The 23,183-nt window shown below is 50.5% G+C and overlaps 3 protein-coding genes across 6 annotated transcripts; all 3 read left to right on the forward strand.

The window, feature by feature from the left end:
• The first annotated feature begins 250 nt into the window (after positions 1-250).
• On the forward strand, positions 251-15,211 carry SFPQ (splicing factor proline and glutamine rich). 4 transcript variants are annotated; one of them, XR_012051800.1, is made up of 13 exons: positions 251-1,004; positions 1,381-1,569; positions 1,664-1,965; positions 2,075-2,170; positions 3,454-3,650; positions 4,008-4,092; positions 4,385-4,502; positions 4,721-4,769; positions 4,850-4,971; positions 7,571-10,748; positions 13,885-13,929; positions 14,228-14,302; positions 15,132-15,211. XR_012051800.1 is itself a non-coding variant. In XM_030290431.4 (11 exons), exons 1-10 carry the CDS (start codon positions 381-383, stop codon positions 13,903-13,905), a joined length of 1,803 nt encoding a protein of 600 aa, XP_030146291.1. In that variant the 5' UTR covers positions 251-380; the 3' UTR covers positions 13,906-13,929; positions 14,228-15,211. The 4 variants fall into 4 exon arrangements, 1 of the variants encoding a protein (XP_030146291.1); XR_012051799.1 differs by having other exon boundaries at positions 14,228-15,211; XR_003963680.4 differs by lacking the exon at positions 7,571-10,748.
• A 2,439-nt stretch (positions 15,212-17,650) lies between these two features.
• On the forward strand, positions 17,651-19,159 carry TMEM35B (transmembrane protein 35B). Its single transcript, XM_030290428.4, has 3 exons — positions 17,651-17,820; positions 18,409-18,589; positions 18,681-19,159. Exons 1-3 carry the CDS (start codon positions 17,713-17,715, stop codon positions 18,809-18,811), a joined length of 420 nt encoding a protein of 139 aa, XP_030146288.2. The 5' UTR covers positions 17,651-17,712; the 3' UTR covers positions 18,812-19,159.
• A 1,863-nt stretch (positions 19,160-21,022) lies between these two features.
• On the forward strand, positions 21,023-22,659 carry LOC105758803 (platelet-activating factor receptor-like). Its single transcript, XM_030290427.3, has one exon. It carries the CDS (start codon positions 21,100-21,102, stop codon positions 22,093-22,095), a length of 996 nt encoding a protein of 331 aa, XP_030146287.2. The 5' UTR covers positions 21,023-21,099; the 3' UTR covers positions 22,096-22,659.
• The last annotated feature ends 524 nt before the right edge of the window (positions 22,660-23,183 follow it).

The raw sequence follows: 23,183 nt of genomic DNA on the forward strand, positions 1-23,183 counted from the left end.
CGCTCCCGCCGTGACCTCGCCTCCCGCCGCTCAAACTGCCCAATCAGCACGCGGGGGGTTAACGGACCGTCCCGTGCCAACGTCGACGGTCAAACGCGCCAATGGACAGAGGGCAGACTCGTTACCAATGAGATCAAAGAGTTAGCGGGATTGCGACACCCTATTGGTGACTTTGCTTGTCAGTCATAGCCGGAGCTGCCGGTGGTTGGCTGGTGCGGAGGAGGGGGGCTTCCGGGGGCGGGGATACTATATTAGGGGCGGACAAAGGCGGCGGCGAGGCCGTCCAGCTTCACCGCCATTTTGCGCAGCGGGCGCTGAGCAGTAGCAGCCGCCGCGGCCGGAGCTCTCTTCTCATCTCCGCTTCCTCCCTCCGCTACACTATGTCGCGGGATCGCTTCCGTAGCCGTGGCGGCGGTGGCGGCGGCTTTCACCGGCGTGGCGGCGGTGGAGGACGCGGCGGCCCCAACCATGATTTCCGCTCGCCGCCGCCCGGCATGGGCATGGGACAGAACCGCGGCCCGATGGCAGGCGGCCCGCAAGGCCCGGGCGGTCCGCCGGGAGGAGGCCCGAAGCCCGAACCGCCGAAGCCGCCCACGTCCACCTCTGCTCCGCCTTCTTCATCCTCTTCAGCCTCCGCCACCACGGCGGGACCCACCGGCAGCCAGGCGGGAGCGCCTCCATCCTCTGCACTTCCCGCGGGGCAGCAGCCTCAGCAGCAGCCGCCGGTTTCGGCGCCTGCCTCGTCTCCTTCGGGTGCACAGCCACAATCCAAGCCCAGCCCCAGCCCCACGCCGGCCGGCGGCCCTAAGAAAGGACAAGGACAGTCTCCTGGCGGCGGCCCCAAGGGGCCGGGCGGCCCGCAGCAGGGGCCGCACAAAGGCGGCCCAGGGCACCGCGGCGGGCCGGGCGGGGAGCCGCGGGGCCGCGGGCAGCAGCACCAGGGCCAGCAGAGCCTCGGGGCACAGCAGGGCTCGGTGGAAAGGAGCGAGAAGCTGTCGGACGAGGTGAGTCACGGCCCCCCCACACCTCCCTCAGGCACAAGATGGCGGCCGCTCCGCGCGCCGCGCCGCCATCTTGAGGGGAGGAGCGGGAGAGGCGGCGGCGCCTCAGCGGGGAGCGAGCGGGGCCCGGGGCCGGGGCGGGCCGGCGCTGCGGTTTGCGTTCCGTCGCGGTGCCCGGGCGTGCGGTTTGGGTTTCCTCGCGGTGCCCCCGGCGCTGCTGGGGCTGCGGTTTGGGTCTCTTCGCCGTGCCACGGGGCTGCGGTTTGGATCCTCTCGCAGTGCCCGGGTGGTCCTGGGGTTGCGGTTTGTGTTCTCCGGGGCTCCCGGCAGTTCTGTGTGCAGCACTCAGTGATGGCTCGAACTGGTTTGATTCTTTTAGGGGTTTAAAGCGAACCTCTCTCTGCTGAGGCGGCCCGGGGAGAAGACGTACACACAGCGCTGCCGGTTGTTTGTTGGGAATTTGCCTGCTGATATCACAGATGAAGACTTTAAAAGATTGTTTGCCAAATATGGGGAGCCGGGAGAGGTTTTTATCAACAAGGGGAAAGGCTTTGGATTCATTAAATTGGTAGGCATTCCTGTTGTGTGTTCATCCGTTTCGTTCTCGGGATGTGGTGATGTACAACTTAGTTTTCTAAGACTGGCTTTTGCCCTTCCGCCAGGAATCTAGAGCTCTTGCAGAAATCGCGAAGGCAGAGTTGGACGATACCCCCATGAGGGGCCGGCAGCTCCGCGTTCGCTTTGCCACTCACGCCGCAGCCCTTTCGGTGCGGAACCTCTCACCCTACGTGTCCAACGAGTTGCTCGAGGAGGCTTTTTCCCAGTTCGGTCCGGTGGAAAGAGCTGTTGTGATTGTAGATGACCGAGGTAGATCAACAGGAAAAGGCATTGTTGAGTTTGCATCAAAGCCAGCTGCGAGGAAAGCATTTGAACGGTGTACTGAGGGGGTGTTTTTGTTGACAACGTAAGTACTTTGCCAGGATCTTTTAGTTTTAAGCTGAATAAAGACTGTAGGATTCTAGTTTTTCAGAATAAGGGCTTTTAGAGGAGTAAAACGAGTATTTTCTGTTCAGCACTCCCAGGCCAGTTATTGTGGAACCGTTGGAACAACTGGATGATGAAGATGGTCTTCCAGAAAAGCTTGCTCAGAAGAATCCGATGTATCAAAAGTAGGCACTGTCTTTTGATATAAAGAGCCCATTAATGATGTTTTAAGTGGTATAAGTGGTATTGTCCTTGGCACTGAGGAGTATGGAAAATTTTTCAGAAACAGGCTTTAGATTTTCGGTTTTACTGCCAGTTCTTGTTTTTTTTTTTTTTTTTTTGTTCGTAGTTTAAAGTAACAATGATTTGTTTAGTATATTCACTAAGTGTTACACAAGTAGTTTTCTACATTGTAGTACAAAGAAATAACAGCTCGACACATGGTTTTGGTCTGTGTAGAAACTTGAAAATCAGACTTGAACTGTTTCATGCTATTGTTAAAAGCTGTCACCTCCCTGAATGCATGTCTCGGGTTGATGATCCCATGGGGAACTTGGAAATTTACATTCATGGCTTGAAATGAGAAACAAAGTAAAATTATAACTCATTCCATGATTACTATAAACTTGTTGTATGTGGATTTGCCTTTTGAGCTGACTACTGGCATAAAGGAACAAAGAGTCTAGAGGAGTATTAAAGAGCCAAGAGAAGTCTTTTCTGAAACAGCAGTTTTGTGTTGGAATCTGTACATTAAACCTGCTTGTTGTAGGAATTTTGTATTTTCCCAGATCACAAAAGGGAGTGCAGGGAGGGAGATCCAGTCAGTCTTGCTTGGCTTAGAAAGTGCTCAAAATTCCTTGCTTTGATCAAAAATTGTAAGTGGTTTAGAGGCAGCTTTGAGAAGAATGTGGATTAATACAGTGTTCCAAACCGCTGAAGTAGTTCATATTGGTAGTGCATGGAAAGCTTTTGAACTTGGTAGTTTAATTCCATAAATTATTGAATCCTAAATTCGAGTTTATTTATGTGACAAAACAACCTGCTGGCCCTCGGGCACTTTTAGAACTATTTACCTGAAAGTGAAGGCTTTTATTTGCCTTTGACACAGAGTGCTTTGGCACAGGAAAACTCCACCTTGATTGTGCCTGCTTGGGCAAAGGCCTGACTTGTTGAGGATTTTGCACCTGCAGTTGTCATCAGTGAAGTGTCTAAAGACAGTTAGGAATTAGGCAAAAAAGCAGTAGCACTCTGAAAATTTGCTTGTATGTGGTAGTGCAGGAGTGTCCATACAGCTGTGATAATTATTTGTGTTCAGTGCTGCTGAGTGTGTAAGATGCAGCAGTTCCATCACAGCGAGGTGGTTGTCAGGTATTTTCAGGGTGCCCTTGATGTTCCCTGATAATTCAGTCATTTTGCTCATGATCTTGCATTGACCTTGAGTTTCCATGATTGCCCGCTCTTTCTGCAGGGAAAGAGAGACTCCTCCCCGTTTTGCTCAGCCTGGCAGTTTTGAATTTGAATATTCTCAAAGGTGGAAATCTTTAGATGAAATGGAAAAGCAGCAGAGAGAGCAAGTGGCAAAAAACATGAAAGATGCCAAGGACAAACTTGAAAGTGAGATGGAAGATGCTTATCATGAGCATCAGGCAAACCTCCTTCGTCAAGGTAATGGGTTCTGTATTCTTACTATTTATTTGCTTTAAATGCTGGCTTAAATATATGGCTCTTTAATGGTTCAGTGAGGAAATTCATGCTTCTAACTGTGAACTTGAGAATTTCGGAATTAAAGAGGAACTGGTAGTTTTTTGGTATTTATTTCAGTGATGTATTGGTAAGAATGGTTATAAATTCTAAGAATGTCAAATTTTTGACATAGAATTTAGAATGTCAGTTTTAGAATCCAGTAACAGTGACACTGGGAGGTACTTCTCTGCCACAGTGCAGCTGAGGCAAATCTAATTCAGATGTAGGTAAAAATGGGACATAGTGTGGAAAAGCTGCTCACAGGATTCATTCCTGCAGACCTCATGAGGCGCCAGGAGGAGCTGAGGCGTATGGAAGAACTCCATAATCAAGAAATGCAGAAACGCAAGGAAATTCAGCTGAGGTTAGTTTGGCTTTCATGGGATTTTATTCAAAGTTAAATTTACCATTTTCTTTTTTCAATTACTTACATATGAAAGTTTTTATTTTTCAAGAAACACCATTGCTGCTTCAGTTTGTGTTTGCGAAATTGAACCACTGTGTAAGTTTCTCTTCAAATATTTGAGCATCATAGAGTATGTTTTTGGGTTTTTTTCTGAAGTGTAATCTTTCAGTGCCTTTATATTGCTGGAGCAGTTGATGTTGGTGTTCAGTGTGCTCCACTCCTGGTGTTTAACAACTGCTTTGATGACCAGGCAGGAGGAGGAGCGTCGCCGGCGGGAGGAGGAGATGATGATCCGTCAGCGGGAGATGGAAGAGCAGATGAGAAGACAGAGGGAAGAGAATTATAGTAGAATGGGTTACATGGATCCAGTAAGTGGCAGTGTGGTGGGTTTGGGTTACATTACCGTGCTCGGGAATTTTGCAGATGTATTTTCAAGATTGCTGTGTTTTGCTTCCTTTGGGTTGGCAATTTAACTGTGTCTGTGTATGGGCAGTGGCAGTAGTTGGCTGTACATGTGCTTTGTCTCCTGAAAAGTTTGAATTTTGGTGGTTGATGATTCAAGTTAAAAGTTGTTTCTTCTATGCAGAGGGAGCGAGACATGAGAATGGGTGGTGCTGCCACAATGAACATGGGAGGTAAAGAACCTTTTAAGTAATTAGTTTGTGTGACTAACTTAGAAATTGTCAGAATATGATTATATATTTCTCTCTCTTAGATCCTTATGCTTCAGCAGCCCAGAAATTTCCACCTCTGGGAGGTGGTGGCGGCATAGGTTATGAAGCTAATCCAGGAGTTGGCCAAGCAGCCATGAGTGGTTCTATGATGGGAAGTGACATGGTAACGTATCCTGTGGTGGCTTTAGCTTAGCACAAGGGAGTTGTTGTGGTTGGGAATGAGTTCTCCAGTGTTCGGATGGTTGTGGAAATGTCACTGTTAACTGCTGACTCTCTTGTCAGGTGTTTAACACAGGACAACGTGGCAGTGTGTAGCACTACAGTAGTTGATAACCTTAATGGTAGCTTACACACTCAGAAATTGTTTCTAAGTGGATTCAAATGTGCTCGTAAGCATATTTGCAGTTAACTGACTTCATTGGACTTTGGAAATTCTGCGTCACTGTTAGGCTTGGAAGGATTTTTTATGAATTCTAGAGAATCTGACAAATCTCATCAAAATACTTAATGTGGTAGCTTTTCAGTTATCTGATGTTCTGTATTGATGGACAAGAGATTTTTTGTTCTCCTTCCGAATGTGTAACACTGTTTTGGCCCTTCCAAGCCTAGGTAGGCTGGATGCTTGTTGGTCTGGGTGTGCTGTTCAGTCCAAAATCTGCGCTCAGGTCTGTTCCAGCAGCACATTAACTTAAATTATCAATGGTAAAGAGCATATCCCTTAGTCTGTGCTGATGTGGCTGTAGAAGAGCAGTAATGCTGGTTTTTAGCTTCAGGCATGTTCCAGCTATCCTGGACTGTAGCCATTTGTGGTTCCTGTCTCCCAAAGGAATGATAGCCCAGTCTGTTTTCCTATGTTGGGCATGACACAAAGGTAGAGCCTGTTAAAACTACAGCATATCTCCTGTTTCGAGGTATGCTTCCAGACTGTACTGATTTCTGGCACACTACATGTGTGGCTGGGCTTGGCCCTGTTTGGTGTTCCTACACTGAAGCACCATGGATGTAGATGACAGAAGTGTTTAATGGGCAGGATGGGAATCTGTTGGCTTAGGTGGCAATACCAGTGTGCTTTCACCCTCCTGAAAGGGTGTACACTCGTAGCACAAGCTGAACTAAATGATTTTTGGGTGGGTTTAGGCCTCTGGCTTAATGAGCTGAGCTACCATAGTAGCTTGTCAGATATCTTCTGTTTTACTTTTTGGGGAACATATCTTTGGAATGGTAACTTCCCAGAGCATCATTGATTCAGTAGACAGTGCTGTTGGCCTTGAGGTATCTCAATAACCTACTGATAAATAAGCAGTTCCTGAGCTTCCTGTGAGCAGTTAGGCAGTGTGTGGTGGATACTATGTACATTTTTCTCCTGAAAACCATGGTACAGGTGCATGTTAAACTTGTGTAATACCTGAAATGTGATCTGGTCAAAAGATGTGACAGTGAGGTGGATTAACTGCCTGGAGTTTCTTAGGTTGGGGATCTCTGCCACACAATGTGGTCACAGTTCCTGGGCTGATACCTTTAAACAGAACTGGAGATGAGCTGAAACTGCCATGAATTAGGCAGAAATAACCTAAGTAATATTTGTGAAACTCCTTTCTTGGAAGGATTGATGCTGACTTTCAGAAGTCAGGAGATCTGAAGCGTGCATTTTCAGTTGCAGATACTTTTTGTAACAAACCACCTACCATTGTTCTGTGACTCGGTAGTGGGAACCTTGGTTGAAATGAAAATTTAAAGCTCCCTTTGACCTCATAATGTGTAACTTCTGTAGGCTGAGTGCTGATCACACCTAGTAATACAGTAACTGAACAAAGTACATGCAACTAGAGGTACTAGTAAATAGACCTGAAGTCTCTGCTTTATTGCAGAGTAACTTAGCTGTTATACCTTGGTGTGAAACCTTTTCAATTGCTGTGAAGCTGTGAATTTTCCAAGAGCTTGTGGTGAAGGTGGGGGGTGGGAAGGGAGATACTGCCTGGATGCACACAACCCTCTGTGCATAGCTCTAACTGGAAACACTGAGTGCTTGGAACACGTTTTGCATCTGATGCAGCACCAGCAGCTCCGAAGTACGTTGGGTTTGAACAAGTGCCAGTCTTTGCTTGAGCAGTTGCGTTGGTTAGGTAAAGCACTGGTCAGTAGCTTTTTTCACTTTTTTTTTTTTTCTTCTTGCAATGCAGTAGTGCTCACAATGAGTTTTGGTACTGCCAAAGGCCTCTGCAGTTTAGTCAGCAGACTGTAGTCTTAACCCCATCTTGAAAAGCACATGGTCTCTAGACAGCACATGCCAGTCCTGGTGAGTAGGCATTCTGTTACATTTGATGAATGTCAGCTCCTGCTTCAGCCAACTGGAGCTGCATTCTCTCATTAGGCTTATTTGGAAATTACAGTGATTACTGCACTAAAGGTGAGACGTTCACAAGCTATTTGCATTAACTTGGTTGAAAATTTTGCTAGAGCTCATTTGGAAAAGTTGTTAATTCACATCTGCACTAATGCTTACATTTCTAGCACTGCAGGGAGGATCTGTTCTTTGTAACAGATGTATGAGAATGCATCAAGTGGGAACATACCTCAAGGCATGTATTACAATAAACTAATTTTTAAATTACCCTTTTTTCCTTTCTATGTTCCCGGTACCTGTGGATCGGCTCAATGGTGATTGTATCGACGAACCTTGACTACGGAACCTTCTAAAAATATATACTTAACACACATGGACATCAACTACTTATAATGAACTGTTAATTCTGTTCCAATAGCGTCCTGAACGCTTTGGGCAGGGAGGTGCGGGGCCCGTGGGTGGCCAGGGTCCTAGAGGAATGGGGCCTGGAACACCAGCAGGATATGGTAGAGGGAGAGAAGAATATGAAGCCCCAAACAAAAAGCCCCGATTTTAGATGTGACCTGTAGTTTCATTCCAGTTTGTTTTTGTCTGTCTTGTTTAGACACCGACTTCTTAATTCTTGCATTTTAGTAAGAAAGCTACGTTTTTATGGATGTTAGAAACTTACTGACCTAATATTTGTAAGTGGTCTGTTTGGGCGAGTACAATTTAATTATGTAATGCAGTGTTTCAAAATCAAATTTAGCTGTTTTTTTTGATGTATAACGTCCCTAACTTGATGGCAGTGTACCTTGTGCCACTGAATTCCCAAAGTGTACCAACCTTTTTTTTACTGTGCTTGAAATAAATAGAAAACTAAATGTAGTAACTCTTCTTGCCAGTCGTGGTTAAACAAACGAGGCCAAATACCACACCTGCCACAGTAACCTGAAAGCCTCGAGCTGAGGTCGGACCTAGACCAGGGTGTGGAACTGCAGTGAAGAGCGAGATCTCTTCCCACAGTGCCTCTGTAGCCAAAGATTGGGTTAAATTGTAGCCGAACTTTGAAGTAGGTGCAGATTTTTTGAGCAGTAATTGTGCTGCAACAAGGAAGCAAATGGAAATCTTACAAATGCTGTAAGATACATTATTTAAAGCTTCACTGCAAGCGGTGCAGTAATGAATTCCATATTTTAGCTATGGGTGGTGGGATGGTAGCACTTACCACCCTGGCAGTTACTGCTTGGAATCTTTTAAAGACTTTAAGCAGAAGACTAGCAATGGTTATTTTAAAATAAATTCATAGAATGCCTTGTATTGGCTGACTTTCTCACTAAAGGATTGTTAATGTGATATTTATATGCTCTTAAGCTGTCTTGAGATTACAGGATCTGGCCTTGCTCCATATTGTACACCTGCCTGAAATTGCTTGGCAAAAAGACCAGAAGTGTTACTCAGTGATTAAGGTTAATTTGCTTATGTCCTCATGCTAACAGTGGACTAATTTGCCTAGTTCAGAATACAATCATTTGTATTATGGGGACTTCAGGAACTGTTCTTCAATTGTGTAGCTGGTGGGCAAATCCTAAAATCCTGTATGTAAAATACAGCAATCAGCTTGCTTGCATGATGGTTATCGCTTTTTTATTATTGATGTTTGGAGATAATGCTTCAAAAGTAGTATCTGAATCTGGAGTTTTAAGAGTTACTACTACACAGTGCAAATAAACTCCCTTTAAGGTTCTTTTGTAGAAGATCTGATGAATTCGTTAGTTTGCTGTTCATTTTATTAAGCCCCAGAAGAATTTCAAAGCATTCTGGACTCATTGGTAAGGTAGTTGCTTTGCTTGTTATTACAATGTACCAGGTAAACTGGGAACGTGGCTTCCCAGTGTCAAATACCTCAGTGTTAATGCAGGATACATCAACCTGCTTGGCACAAAGTAGGTAAACTTAGCTTGGCTGTACCTTCACATGATCCCCAACCACCCGAGTTCTGTGAATAGCTTTAATCTTCCCAATATCCTTGCATTCCTTGTGCTGAGCATTGGCTAATTCTAAATTTTCTGCTAAATTTTCCCTGTGGTTAAAACCTAAAGTGTCAGATTGCAGGGTTTTAGGGTACAGATGTCTGATCCCTCTTGAAGTACTGTTACCCCTTAAATGACAATAGCAAGTTGAGAAATGCTGATACAGGTAACACTGACGTGGAACATGAAGCTCACTAAAAAGTGATTCAGCTTGTTTGGTGAATGCTTTTTGTTTACCCAGAAAAGTTTGGGAGTCGATAACATGTTACAACAATGAATTGCTCTTGAGAGGAGGAAATTCCAAATTGGCAGTTCCTAAACTGCAGACCAAGTATTTGGAAGTTACTTGTATTGGATAGTTTACAAATGAGCAGTATCGACGCAATTTGCATTATTGAAGCGGTTTCAAACAATATCTTTTCTGGAGGGTGTTCATGGGACACCCTCAAAAGGTGAAGGTGTCCAAGGTGGGGAATTCTGAACGTGAACATTAAATTAATATTTTCAGTTTATTTTTCAGATTACATGTCATTCTTAATTAAAAGAGATGCTGGTGCATATCCTAAAGTATGTTCTTTTATAGTTCTGTAACTTGGAAGAGTGAAGGATGCTGCTGTCTTTGTACCTTACAGAGCTTTTCTTTGGGTACCCCTGTTTTGTACGTAAGCTACTGTTGCTAGGTATTAAAATAGCTGAGCTGCAAAACCATGATTAGTAAATATATTTGAAAGATTTGGCAGTTTTCAAAAGATCTGAAAGTTTGGTTAAATCTGGCTTTGTTGTAGCTGCATAAGCAGAATTTCTAAAACAAGTTCTGCTTTGAGTTGCATGTACTAAACAGGCATATGATGAACTAGCCAACTTCTTTTCAAGACCTTTTAAAGATGATGTCTTAAAAGCTGGCAAACATGTCAACTTTAAAATCTGATAAAAGTTACTAAATGTGGGAGGTGAGAAAGTGACATTCCTTTGATCTACTCCTTGAGATTTTGGACTTCTTTCATAAACTCAGATTTATATAATTGAATCTTCTAAAAATCATTCAGAAAAGTGCTTTGCTGGTCAGACCTGGTTTTGGATGGTCTGGATCGCATAACATTTTTGTACTGGACTTGAAGGACATTGGCTGTTGCAATTTAGCTTATTTTATCAAAATTGAGCCCATTTTGATACTCGGAGCTCTAAAAACTGCAGCAAGTAGAAACTGGTATCGTTACACATATGTCTTCACACTTTCTCAGAAATGAATACAGAATAATCTTACCCTCTGGCGTAGATATATTACACTAATCATTTATACAGCTGATGAGAAATTGAAAATGCTTTTGAGATTTTGTGGTATTTTTGTGGTAGACAAATTCTTGGCTTCTCCTTGGCAACCATTTACTGTGGCAGCAAGTTCTTGCTGGAGTTTGAGACTACAATTTACACTTTAAACTAGTGGCCTGCTACATAACTGCACTTAGCCAGCATTTCTGCAGTTCATAACTGTGAGGAACGTAGTACCAGAAATGGCAATGGACATTAGGACCCGGATGTAGTATTCCTGCTTGCTCCAAGATTCTCATTGCCGACTGCGTACAGGTAGGTAACAAGCAATATAATATAACTTGGTGACTTTCTATGTAATCTTATACTGTGGGTATTCTGACATCACACTTCTGACTGTGGAATTACAGTGCAGCACTCCATACCTGTATGCTGAGCTTGCATCAAAGCTGCGTGGTTTTCGGTTTGAAGCTTTTGTCTCATTCAGAGACAACAAGTAACTTGCTGTGGTTCTTAGATGAGGATTTCCAGACCCGATTCCTCTGTACACACAACTTGGCTTGGGTGGATTTTTCTTAGTTCCGATGTAACAAAGATACTCTTAAATGAGCACTGTGGGGAAGAGGGAATGTGATCTTAACCTCAGCTGAGTAGTTGGCAAAGTGCTCTCAGTGCCTAGAAAAGAACACGTTTAAACTTTCTGTAGTATGAAGTGGCCCATCTGCAGCTCATCCATGTGTAGAGTCTTGGCTTGGTGGGAATGTGTTAGTAACCACTGCTCTTGCCTCGTGTGTGCTATGTGAGAGTCACCTCAACTTACTGGTGCAAACAGTTCTGAGACTGATCCAGAATATTTTTGAGGACATAAATGAGTGCTTGATTGAATATCCCTGTGAGTTTCATAGAGCTTATTGGACATTGCAGTAGTCTTTATTTTAAACTTTGATTGACAAGCCTGATACATTCCTCTGCTTTAATTGACAGTGATGAGATTCTGTACTTCTGCCTTGTAGAGTCATCTTGATAGCGTAATGTACAATTTCATTTTTCATCAGTCTTGGGATGTAAGTCTAAACTCTCCATTACTAGAACTCCTGACTATAGTGTTCCAGGATTAACATGCTTACATTGCTAGACATCCAGACATGCTGATCTCCAGCTCTTTTGCATTAGCTCTTGAACCTGAATTTCAAGGTCCCTTGTTCCAGTGAATGATCTGGCTCTTGTCTGATACTCATTTTATTTCACAGGTGTTGTAATGTGTTTTCCCTTGTTCTGCAAAGTTCTGCTTTGCATACTTTTTTCCGGTACTATTGTCACTTCTGGACCCTTCTTTGTTACCTTCCAGGCAGGACTCTTGCTGGTGAACAGGGATCTGCTGGACAACCTTGCCCTCTGCTGTAGCCACCTTTCCATGTTCCACTGAACCCTTGAAGTAGCAGGTGCACCATAAGTTAATGACAGCAGGTCTTTGGTTACACCACAGTGAGTGTAGCCCATGCCAGCTGGTCACACAGTGACACCTTGTCACAAAATCAGTTTGGCTTTTTATGATGGTTTACCTTTACCTGTGACTTGAATCCATTTTGTGATGGCTTATCCTTACCTGGGACTGGGATCCAGTAGCAAACCTGCTGGCAGCTGCTGTGCTGTCAGGTAGCAAAACTACCTGAACTAGTGATCTTAAACCATTGCTCGAGATCTGACTTTGAGTTTTTCCATTGTGCTCTGGATACCTGACCTGCAGGAATGTCGTGGGGTTATTGGCACATCTGCCTCATTCTACGTACTTGAACTAAGCAGGTTTTTGACACTCTTGGAGCAAGCAATTTGTGACTGAAACCATGGGGCTCAGACCAGCTCTGGCTGCAGTAGTGAAACCTGGTGTGGTAGCAAACCTAGTCATGTCTGCTCTAAGTCAGTCTGTAACAAATGGGTACAAGAAATGACATTCAAGTGCTTGCATTGTGTTTCATCTTGGTTTTATCTGTGTGTGAAATACACTTTTTCTCAAAAGCTTACCTGAAGCTCAGAAGTGTGGTGTCAGAATACATCTGCGTACTGCTAGGCCCTCCGAGCAGAGCCTGGTGCTGGCAGGAGAGCACAGCACAGTGTGGATGGGGCTTTATTGTAACATTAAGCATACAAAGTGTTGATTTGCTTGCAGTTCTCCCCATAGCTAAACACTGAGGCCTGTGAGTAGTTTTAGGACTGGAGCAGTAATGGGGTTGCATGTCTCTGTTAATCATTGCCAGCTGCAGTGACATGATCAGGAAGGCCAGTGTTCTGTTCCATTATGTTCAATGAGGCTGAGCATGTTGGGAAGGATGCATCCAAGTATGCTGCTCTGGGGAATCACTTGGCTTCTTCCACTACCAGCAAGTTTTGGAATCAGCTAATTAGCTTCAGATTTTTTCACTCTCCATACCAGCTAGTGGGGCTGTTAAATAGTTGCTGCCTGGAAAAGGAAAAAAGGGAGGATTGGCCTTCTCCCAACTGTGTCATTGCTGCTAGGTAATGATTGACACGTTAGGACTTGGCTGTGCAATCCCGCAGTGGTCTGTGAACACCCCATCTCTATAAATGTTGCTTCTGAACACCAGTACTGAAGAGCTAACTGGGGAGGGCTGGGAGGAGTGTGGCTAGCAGGGAATCTGCAGTGTTCAAAGGATGCACAAAGATATAGTATCCCTTATGCATGGTGTTTGTTGCTATGGCAGAGAAAACAAAACGTGCATAACTCTCCTGCTCCCAAGGGCCGTGAGGAAACCCAGGTGGGTGGTGGGTTGGAGACTAAAGCCTGAAGTTGTCCCTGCCTGGTCAGATCATGCTATGCCCATGGTGGGATCTGCCTCCCAACTGGAGCTGTGCAGAGCCTTGCACCACATCCCCAGCTCTCAATATTGCAGGCTGCCCTCAGCTATAGTAAAGGGAGGCCTTGAGGAGGGAAGAACCTTGCTGAGGATAAAAGCAGTGACAGTGCCACTCTAGTGTCTGCCTTTGGCTTCTGAAGCACTTGTTCGACTGTAGAACACGAGAGCTTCAAGAGGCCAGGACCACTCCACTCCCTCAGAAAGGGGAAGAGAGAGGGCATTGCTACAGGAGACAAATAGGGTCATAGAGTTGAAGTAGCTGATGAAATTAATGCCTTCACATAAGGGATAGTATACCTCTGGCTGCAATCAAACCTCACTGTGCTCAGACTGGGGATACGGTTTGTGCTTAGGGTGCAGTTCTTCAGGCAACTGCCTGCATATTCCTTCAGCTCTTGATGAGTGTTTAGGCTAGCCTACTTCTGCCCCTTATTCTTCCACGTAATAGTTTGGAATAATTGATAAGTTCCCTCATAACTAATCAGTCCATGTATGTTAAAACGTTATTTTTAAGTTAGTTTTGAAATGGTCACAATTTGCTGTGTATGACTCTAATAACTTCAGTTGTTATCCTTTAGGTGAAGATGAAAGCTGAGTGACACCAGAGTGCTCATCTGTTGGAAGTAAGTATGGCTTTTTTGTCCTGGATGAACGAAATAATAAAGGTTTTTTTGACCCTTGGTGTTCAGTCACTTAGTGCCTTTGAATTGGAGAGCACTGAGAAGTTGGGACCAATGGATACATTAAATGTGTAGGGTAGAACACAGTTCCTGCTGTCACACTGTGGGCTGGAGCACCCTGACTCCACCTGGGCTTGATATCTTGACAGCAGCAGCTAAAAATAGCTTTCTAGGCGTGGGTTTGTACAAAAAAAATTTCAAAATCAGTTGCGGGTGTAATAACTTGGGAATGTTTTTCCAGTTGAGGAGTTGAACATGAGCACATCCAGCACGGTGCCCAGTGGTGTGTGGAGGGACCAAGGGAACAGGTGGACAAGTAAGTAATTTGTGTCCTTACACTGCTGTGAGGGCTTGGTAGCCCATCACCCTGTGTTGGGTTATGTAATTCCTGCCTGAAACATGTGATTAATCTCAATTTTATATAAAGTTTCTGCATCTTGCTTTTGTAGAGCCAAAATGTAACCATTTTCTGAGGCTTTTCAGCCCCTCAGCAGCAAATAAATTCTGTCCTTTGTGTGCAGCAGGTGGTCAAACGAAAAATGACCATTCCTGCACTCAGGCTGCAGTTGGTGATTGTCAGCATAGGAAAAGGAAAAGAGAGCAGCTGCTTCTCAGATGTTAATTCATCTAAACCTTGTTAAAAAGCTATTTGCTGAAATACTTTTAACATCGAATTTAAAAAATAGCCTGGTGTATAAATCAGCATGTATAGGAGCAAAGCAAATAGCAGTTCTTGCAGAACTGGAATTAATGACATTTTCCCTCTAATTTGTCACTAAACTACAAGGGGAAACTTCAGATATTTAAAATCTTGTTTGAGGAGCAACATGCTGAGTACCTTAACTCTGGAGTCACAAGTAAGTAACAGCAGACCTGTGGGATTCAATGGGTGAATTCGTATTGAGTCTTCTGTGGTTTGTCACTGCTGCTCCTTGCTGTGGGGTAGGAAAACACACAAAGCCATATCTGACCTTAAAAATACATTAATTCTGTTCATTTAATCTAAAATGTGATGTGAATACTTGAGGATATTGGGCAGGCACGTGGCCTGTGATTCTGAATGGTGATTTCATGTCATGTAGTTTCTTCTTTTGTTTTCGGTCTTTCTTTCAAAATATTTCTAATTGTGTGCTTTGCACTTGCAGAAAAAGAAGTCTGAATGCAATGAAGAGGAACCGGGAACATACAGCTCTTAAAAATAAAATATTTAAATATTTTTTTAAAATTGCTTCTGTTTTATTCTAGAGGGTATTCAGTGAATAAGCAGACTGTCAATGTGGACTGGTAAGGCTGGGTCTGAGAACCACAAAATTCTGGAAATTTCACTCGTTCCTTACTCCCATTTTATGTGTTACATAGTTTTGTATTATAGAATTCCAGATGTTTACCTGTGCCTGGTTGTTATTTAATAGCTTTCTTGGTGATGGCTGTAGTAATGAAGCCTGAGATAGCAAGAGTTAGAGTTCTCTAGAAGCCAGAGCAGTGCTGGGTTTAGCTGTTGCCTTGGTTCACATTGCTTCACTTGATGCTTTGGCAGCTGCACTGTGCACATACACTCTAGTTCATGCTGTCATTCATTAAATACAATTTTTTGTTTAAATATCAAGTTGTTTAATATGTTGAAATACACCAGTGGTGGCTTTGCTCATTGTAGCAGGGTTTCTTCCTCTAGTGGCATGAAGAGTCATCAACATTTGGCTGGACCTGCTTTGCCAGATTAGAAACATGAAAATAAATCATGTGGCAAAATGGTTTGAATATGCTTGGGAGGGGTCTGAATGGCTGGGAGTGCTCATGGCAGGGAGGGTTGGTGCTGCACTAGGAGCTGCTGCTGTTCTCTCAGGCAATCAGGTGCTGGCTGAGGGCAGTCTGAGGTGTTTCACTCAGATTTGATGACTTTGTGGTATTGTCTGGATCCTGGAAAGGCTTCAGTGAGGTTTGTGGCTCATCAATAGCTGCCCTGCAGGGACTGGGGTTCGATGTCCTTATCTCCACAGCTACTGCAGCTTGTGCAGTCTTTTCTTCAGATTCTGTTATTTTCCAGTAACTTGTCCTCATTTCCACTGTTGCAGCACTGGCTGCTTCCTGTGAGAAAGTGTTGCAGCATTCCATGTGGGGAACTGCATCTCCAGCTCCTGCTGTGAGCAAACTGCAGCCTGTGTCCTGTAGGGATGGGTTTTCCCTGATGCTGCTGTTGGCTGTTACTGTCACCTGGGGTGTCCTCTGGTGAGGTGACACCTTGTTCTACCAAACAGTTCATTAAGTAGCTTCTGTAATCAATTAGTGATCAGAGGCTGAGAGCAGATACGCTTGAACTATATCCTGGGAACAGTGACTGCTACCCTGGTGCCATAGCCCTGCATGTGCACCGAGCTGCTGCACTCATTTTTTCAGGTTTTGATGTTTATTTTTTAATTCATTTCTAACCAAGGAGCTTTGCAAGCCGTGAAGGCGTGGTGCCTGCCCTGGCCTGTTGCTGTCAGTGCATGGTGTTCCATCCCCAGCTCCAAATCAGGTTGAGCAGCTGAAGAATCATGTGGTGGCAGGGGTAAAAATAGTGTCACTGCCGCTGGCCCCTGTCCAGCAGTGCATGTGGCAGCCCCTGCAGCGCGGTGGCCGAGCTGGGGCCGGAGCAGGTCCAGGCTGGCCGTGCTTGGAAAACGCTTCGAGCTCTCATGATTTATTTGCATTAAAAAAATATTTCCGCTTGAATTACACAAACGTCAGCGCCCTCGGCTTCCCTGGGCCTGGCTCTCGGCAATCCCGGGCTGCCGTTCCTGCGGGGCTCGGCCGGTGCCGGAGCAGCGCGGGCGGTGACGCGGAGCCCGGGGCAGCGCGGCCGCCGCCTCCGTCCCCGCAAAGTGGCCGCCCTGGGGCCGGGGCATCCCCGCCCGGCTCCTGCCTGCTCCCGGAGCTGTGCCTGGCACTGCCTGTGCCCTGCCTGCCACCGCTCCTCGCACCCCAAGCCAGCCGCTGCTGCCGTGGATCGCAGCACCCCCAGCTGTGGGGTTTGTTGTGGGGTGGGGGGGTTCCTTTTTTCCTCCAGCTGTGTTTCGGTGGGAGGATTGTGCTGCTGGCTGGCGGGGACGTGTCACAGCCTGGGGGTGACACTGCACAGCTGAGCACCCCCTGCCCCGGCAGCACCCGAGGCGCTCCCTGAACCTGCGGGGCTGCGGCGGCAACGGGGGCGGGCTGGGAACGGGGCCGGGTTGGAACGGGGCCGGGAACGGGACCGGGCTGGGAGCGGGGTCGGGTTGGGAGCGGGGCCGGGTTAGGAACGGGGTCGGGTTGGGAACGGAGCTGGGTTGGGAACGGAGCCGGGTTGGGAACGGAGCCGGGAGCGGGGTCGGGTTGGGAACGGGGCCGGGCCGGGAACGGGTTGGGAACGGGGTCGGGTTGGGAACGGGGTCGGGTTGGGAACGGGGTCGGGTTAGGAGCGGGGCCGGGCCGGGAGCGGGGCCGGGCCGGGAGCGGGGCCGGGTTGGGAACGGGGCCGGGTTGGGAACGGGGCCGGGCCGGGAACGGAGCCGGGTTGGGAACGGGGCCGGGCCGGGAACGGGATCGGGTTAGGAACGGGACCGGGTTGGGAGCGGGGCTGGGCCGGGAACGGAGCCGGGCTGGGAACGGAGCCGGGCTGGGAACGGGGCCGGGCTGGGAACGGGGCCGGGCTGGGAACGGGGCCGGGCCACTCCGCCCCGCTCCGCCCCTGTGCCCGCCCGTCCCGCCATGGCGGCGGCCTTCACCGCCCTCCGTGTCCTGCTTGGGCTCTTCTTCTTCCTCACGGGCGTCCTGAAGGTCTCGGACTGGCTCTCTGCCGACCTGCACCGGCACATGGTGAGCCCGGGGGAGTGAGCAGGATCGGGGCTGTGCAAGGACCAAAGAGCGCTTTGGGTGCAGGGCTGGGCTCTGGGGGAAAGGAAAGGAACAGGTTGGGGTGCAGGGATGAACTCCAGGGGAAAGGAACAGGTTGGGGTGCAGGGCTGGGCTCTGGGGGAAAGGAAAGGAACAGGTTGGGGTGCAGAGATGAGCTCCAGGGGAAAGGAAAAGGAACGGAACAGGTTGGGGTGCAGGGATGAACTCCAGGGGAAAGGAAAGGAACAGGTTGGGGTGCGGGGCTGAGCTCCAGGGGAAATGTGTAGGGATGCCCCTTTTATAGTGTGGAGCTGAGCCTTGGGTGAGACTGAGCAGGACTACAGGGGTTCGGGGTGGAGCGTTTTGGGTACAAGGTTGAGCCCTTCGTTGTGAATCAGCCAGAGTCCAATGAAGCGCCGGGCTGACCCCCTTAGGGTGTGTGGTTGAGTTATTTCGGATGCAGAGCTGATCCCCTTGGAAGACAGGGCAGGGCAGAGCAGACACACTGAAGGGCTGTATCTCCCCAGCCCCAATCTCAGCGCTGCCTCACCCCTCTCCCACCCTTCCCAGGCATCAGAGTTCGTGCGGTTCGCCAAGGTGTTTCCCCTGAAGGACCTGGGCTTTGTGCCAGAGCCGGGCAGGTACCTGGCAGCCGTGGGCTGGGTGGAGGTGATGGCCGGGCTGCTGCTGGCATTTGGACCCCAGCTGCTGCAAGAGATCAGCAACTTCATCCTCAGCGTCATCATGATCGGTGAGAGCCAGTGGGCACCCGCTGCCCATCGTGGGGTCTTGGGACACCCTTGTGCAGAGACCCCCATTGTTATGCTCTGCTCCATGCCCAGGTGCCATCTACACGCTGCTGGCGCTGCAGGAGCCGCTGGCCATGTGTGCCCCGGCCACCCTCTCCCTCGGCCTCCTCCTGCTGCTCAACATCCGCGGGTATCCAGCTGCCCCCCGGCCCAAGTTCGAGTGACGAGAGGCGGGAAGGACAGACGGCCCAGCCGCTGGGGAGCAACGCCTTCGTGCAATTTTCAGGGACAACGTCACATCCTGCAGGGTAGCTTGCTGATGAGACACAGTGTGTCCTCTCCTGCCTCTGCCAGTGATTCTGGTGCTGGTTGTCCCCTCACTGTGGGACCTGGGCTGTGGTTTGGTGGCCGTGGCACCGCTGTGACGCTGCTGTGGCACTGCTCTGGCAGCTCCGCTGCTGAACTGGCACAAAGTGTCCGGCTCTTTCCAGTGTTTGGCCACACTAAGCAGGGGCTGGCTCTGCTGTCTTGGGGGCTTTCAAATTTTGGAATAAAACCTCTTGTTTTTCACATTTTGCCTCTCTGTTTATTTCTGCCTTCCCCCTATGGTGAGCCTTGGGAGTTAAGGGGATGTCCTGGGGCTGGAGGACCCAGTCCGTGGGGACAGTGCCTAGACACAAGGCCTGGGGACGTGTGGGAGATAGTGCAGGAGCTGGCACAGAGGCAGATGGACAGTGGGGAGAGCCCATCTGGGGTGGGATCCCTCAACCACCCACATCCACCCACCAATGTGCCAGGAGGCCCCTTGCTGTACACCCAGGGAGCAACAGGAGTGAGTGCCCAGGCAGGATGTGCTTTTTGTGGATCTTGCTCCCACGGGGAGCCAGCCTCTGCCACCCCAATGGGCACAGCACGCTTGGGACGAACCACAGTTCACCTGGAGTGTCTCCCAGCAAGGGGGCTGGGCTGGCTGTGTGGGGAGTCTGGCTGTTGGGAAGAGCAAGGGGTGTAAGACACCCCTGTCTGTACCCCTGGTGGGACCTCGAGTGTCACCTCAGGGTGACATCTTTGGTGTCCCAAAGAACACACACAAATTGGCCACACAAAGCAGCGAGTCAGATGCTCACAGATCTTGGGGAGGGGGCCTGTAGGGTGCTCCCCTTAAAACCAGCTTTGAAGCCAACAAAAGCACAAAGAGCCAGGAGGAGGCAGATTCCTGCTTTGATCCCTTTGGGGCATCCCTCTGCTCCCCAGCTGCTGGGTGCAGAAACTTGACCCTCTGCTGCTTTCATCCAGGCGTGGGTGGGAGAAGGGCCCTGGGAAATGGTATTAGATGTGGCTGGGGGCACAGGGAGGGGGTCAGCCAGGCCAGTCCTGGCCACTCCCACATGCCCCCAGCCCCGTCAGCCGGCGCAGGGGATTTTAGGGTGGCTCCAGCAGGGAATTCCCCATTACATACACACACAGGTGCTCTCCCCACTCCAGCTGCTGTCCCAGAGGAACTAACAGGGGGCTTGGGATGGTGGGTGGGGATCAGGCAGCCCCTGCCCCCCCCCAGCACTTAAAGCTGTCCTCAGCCTGGCTGGATCGGAGTGAGAAGCAGCCGGAGGGGACAGAGCCGCTCCTGCCTGACCCGACAAGGTAAGCAACAGTCGTGGTGTGGTGAGATGGAGCATTCACTGTGCCTGTGATGGGGAAGGAGGAGGAAAAGGGGACCACTGAGGGATCCAGATGTTCCTTTGGGGTCTAAAGGAGGTCCCCAGGCTCAGCAGCTCCTGCTCTCTGTGCCTGAACCCAGGACTGGGTGCTGCATGTGCCGAATCCAGCCCTGCCGTGCTGGAAAACACCAGCTGGTGACTCAGTGCCTTCGTTGGCGAGGTGTGGGCAGGCAGTGATGGGAGGTGAAGTAACTGCAGCCCTGGATACAGCCTCTGCAGCACAGCATGCTTTTCCATGGCCAGGGGCAGAGGCAAACCCCTCTGTGCAGGACTGGGGGGCGTGGGGGGATGCTGGCCCTGTGTTTGTACCCCCTGTCCATACCTGGGTTTCTCCACTCTGGAGCTCGCTGAGCCAGACAGTGACTTCCTCATGCCTGGCTCCATGGGGAATTTGGGGTGCTGGGAGGGGGCTGGGGTGGGTGGCCCCACAGGCACGTGCTGTGTGGGAGGTGTTAAGCCCCGCAGCTGCCGACTGGAGCCAGCGTGGCACCTTCGGGTGGCTCTGGCTGCAGCTCTGTCCCTTGGCTGTGCTGCAGCTGTCCCTGCCACTCCCTGCGAACTCTGGCTGGGCAGTTAACAGCGGCCTCTAGGCTCCCTTGTGGTGTGAGGGACAGAGTTGGGGTCTCCTCCTCTCCTGTGTGAGCTGAGCCCTTCCAACAGATGATGGCATCCCCACAGGGCTCTGCTTCCACTGCAGGTGCCAGCCAGAGAGGTTGTCCTGTCTGGGTCAACATCCCTCCCCTGTCCCCAAGGGTTGTGTCACTGCCTGTTCCCCACCTTTGCAGGAGCCCGGGATGAACGGCTCGGTGCCGGGACCGCTGCTCGTGGCACACCCCGGCGAGTGCGTGCCCAACAACCCGGTGCAGTTTGTGCTGGTACCCATCACCTACTGCCTGGTGCTCTGTGTGGGGCTGCCGGGCAACCTGGTGGCACTGCTGGTCTTCCTGCAGAGTGGCAAGGTGAGGAAGGCCATCCGCATCTACCTCATCAACCTCACGCTGGCTGACATCCTCTTCAACCTCACCCTTCCCCTCTGGATCCACTACTACCTGGCTGGAGGGGACTGGCTACTCTCGGAGGCCGCCTGTCGCCTGGCAGGGGCCGCCTACTACCTGGCGACCTACAGCGCCATCACCTTCATGGCTCTCATCAGCTTCAACCGGTTCTGCGCGGTGCGGGCGGCGCGGCGGCCGCTGCCGCTGACCGGGCCCCGCAGCGCCGCGCTGGCCTGTGCCCTGGCCTGGCTGCTGGGGCTGGGCTGTGCCGTGCCCACCCTGGCCACCCGCCAGACCTTCGCCACCCGCGCCGGGACCACCGCCTGCTTCGAGCAGCACGGGCGGCAGCGGGGTTACGCCTACGCCATGGTGGGTTTCTTCTCCGCCGCCTTCCTGGTGGTGCTGGGCACCTACGCCTCCATCGCCCGGGCGCTCTCGGTGCCCGCCGCGGCCTCGCCGGGCTCCCACCGGCAGCAGGCCCGTGCCATGGTGCTGGGGATGCTGCTGGTCTTTGTGGCCTGCGTGGCCCCCTACCACCTGACACTGGCCCCGTGGGTGGGCAGCCGGCCCGCTGCACCGCTCTGCGGGTCCCCTGACACCCTGGATGTGCTGCACACGCTGAGTGTGGCCCTGCTCAGCCTCAACAGCTGCCTGGACCCCGTCATCTACTGTTTCTCCATCCGGCGTTTCCGCGCTGACCTGCAGCGGACCCTGCGCAAGATCGGCCGGTGCTTCCCACCAGCCCCTCCCGGGCCAGCTCCTGCTGCCCGAGCATCCTCCTTCACCTCCTCCTAGCGGGGCGGGCACCAGGGTCCTGCCCCCGCCTGCCCCGGTGCCACAGTGCCCGTGGGACGTGTCCCTGTTGCCAGGTGAGGGATCGGGAGCAGCGTGGGGGGAGCTCTGGCTTCGTGCACTCCCCTCCTCCCACCCCGCTCTGCTCTCTGTGCATTCCCACGCGCCCGCAGTGGGAATCAAGCAGAGATCCTGCCCCACGCATTGCAGGCACCGGGAGGGCACTGGCACTGGGAGAGAGTCCCTGGCGCTGGGAGAGAGTCCCTGGCACTGGGAGAGAGTCCCTGGAACTGGGAGAGAGTCCCTGGCACTGGGAGAGAGTCCCTGGCACTGGGAGAGGGACTCACCCAGCAATGGGAGCTGAGCCACAGTGGGGTGTGGGAAGGCAGAATGGCGAGGGATGCTCGGCGGTTGCTGTCATCTCCCGGAGGTCTCCATCCTGCAGGGACACGCATGACCAAAGACCCCCATGGCATGAGCTGGGCTGCTGAGGGGGCCAGTCCTGTCCTACAACGTCCCTAAGCCTCATTCATGCCTGCGCCCCTCCTGCTCTTGGCCAGGATTAAAAACGAATGAACCAAAGGCTTCTTCGCTGCCGGGTGCCTGTGCCCCTCACCGAGACATCTCTGCCCCTCGGGGAGGGTTGGATATGGGGCAGCCCCGTCCCCTCCAGCCCTGACCCCCCTCCTGAGGCAGGACCCTGTCCCAGGGCGGCTCTTGCACCGGGGGCTGCTGACCCCACACCCCTGCCCGGTTCCCTGCCCCATCCCCTGCCCCATCCCGTGCCCCCCTGCCCCCTGCCCCGTGCCCCCTGCCCCGTGCTGGCCGCAGCCCCCAGCCCGCAGCTGCCGCCCCCGCCCCGTGAGCCCCGAGAGCCCCGAGAACCCCGAGAGCCCCGAGAGCCCCGTTGCGGCGGGGGCGGCGGAGCGGCTGTGTGGGCGGAAGATGCGAAGGGTGTTTTCCCAGCCCTGGCTCGTTCCTGCTGCCAGCGCTGCACCGAGCAGAGCGGCTGCTGTGCAGCCACGCGGGTTCTGGGCATGCTGGGGGGCAGGGGGGCATCAGCTGCCCCCCACATGGGGGTCTTCCCCCCC

This window comes from Taeniopygia guttata, chromosome 23 (genome assembly GCF_048771995.1).
Source record: "Taeniopygia guttata chromosome 23, bTaeGut7.mat, whole genome shotgun sequence".
In the NCBI taxonomy this organism is placed as follows: Eukaryota; Metazoa; Chordata; class Aves; order Passeriformes; family Estrildidae; genus Taeniopygia; species Taeniopygia guttata.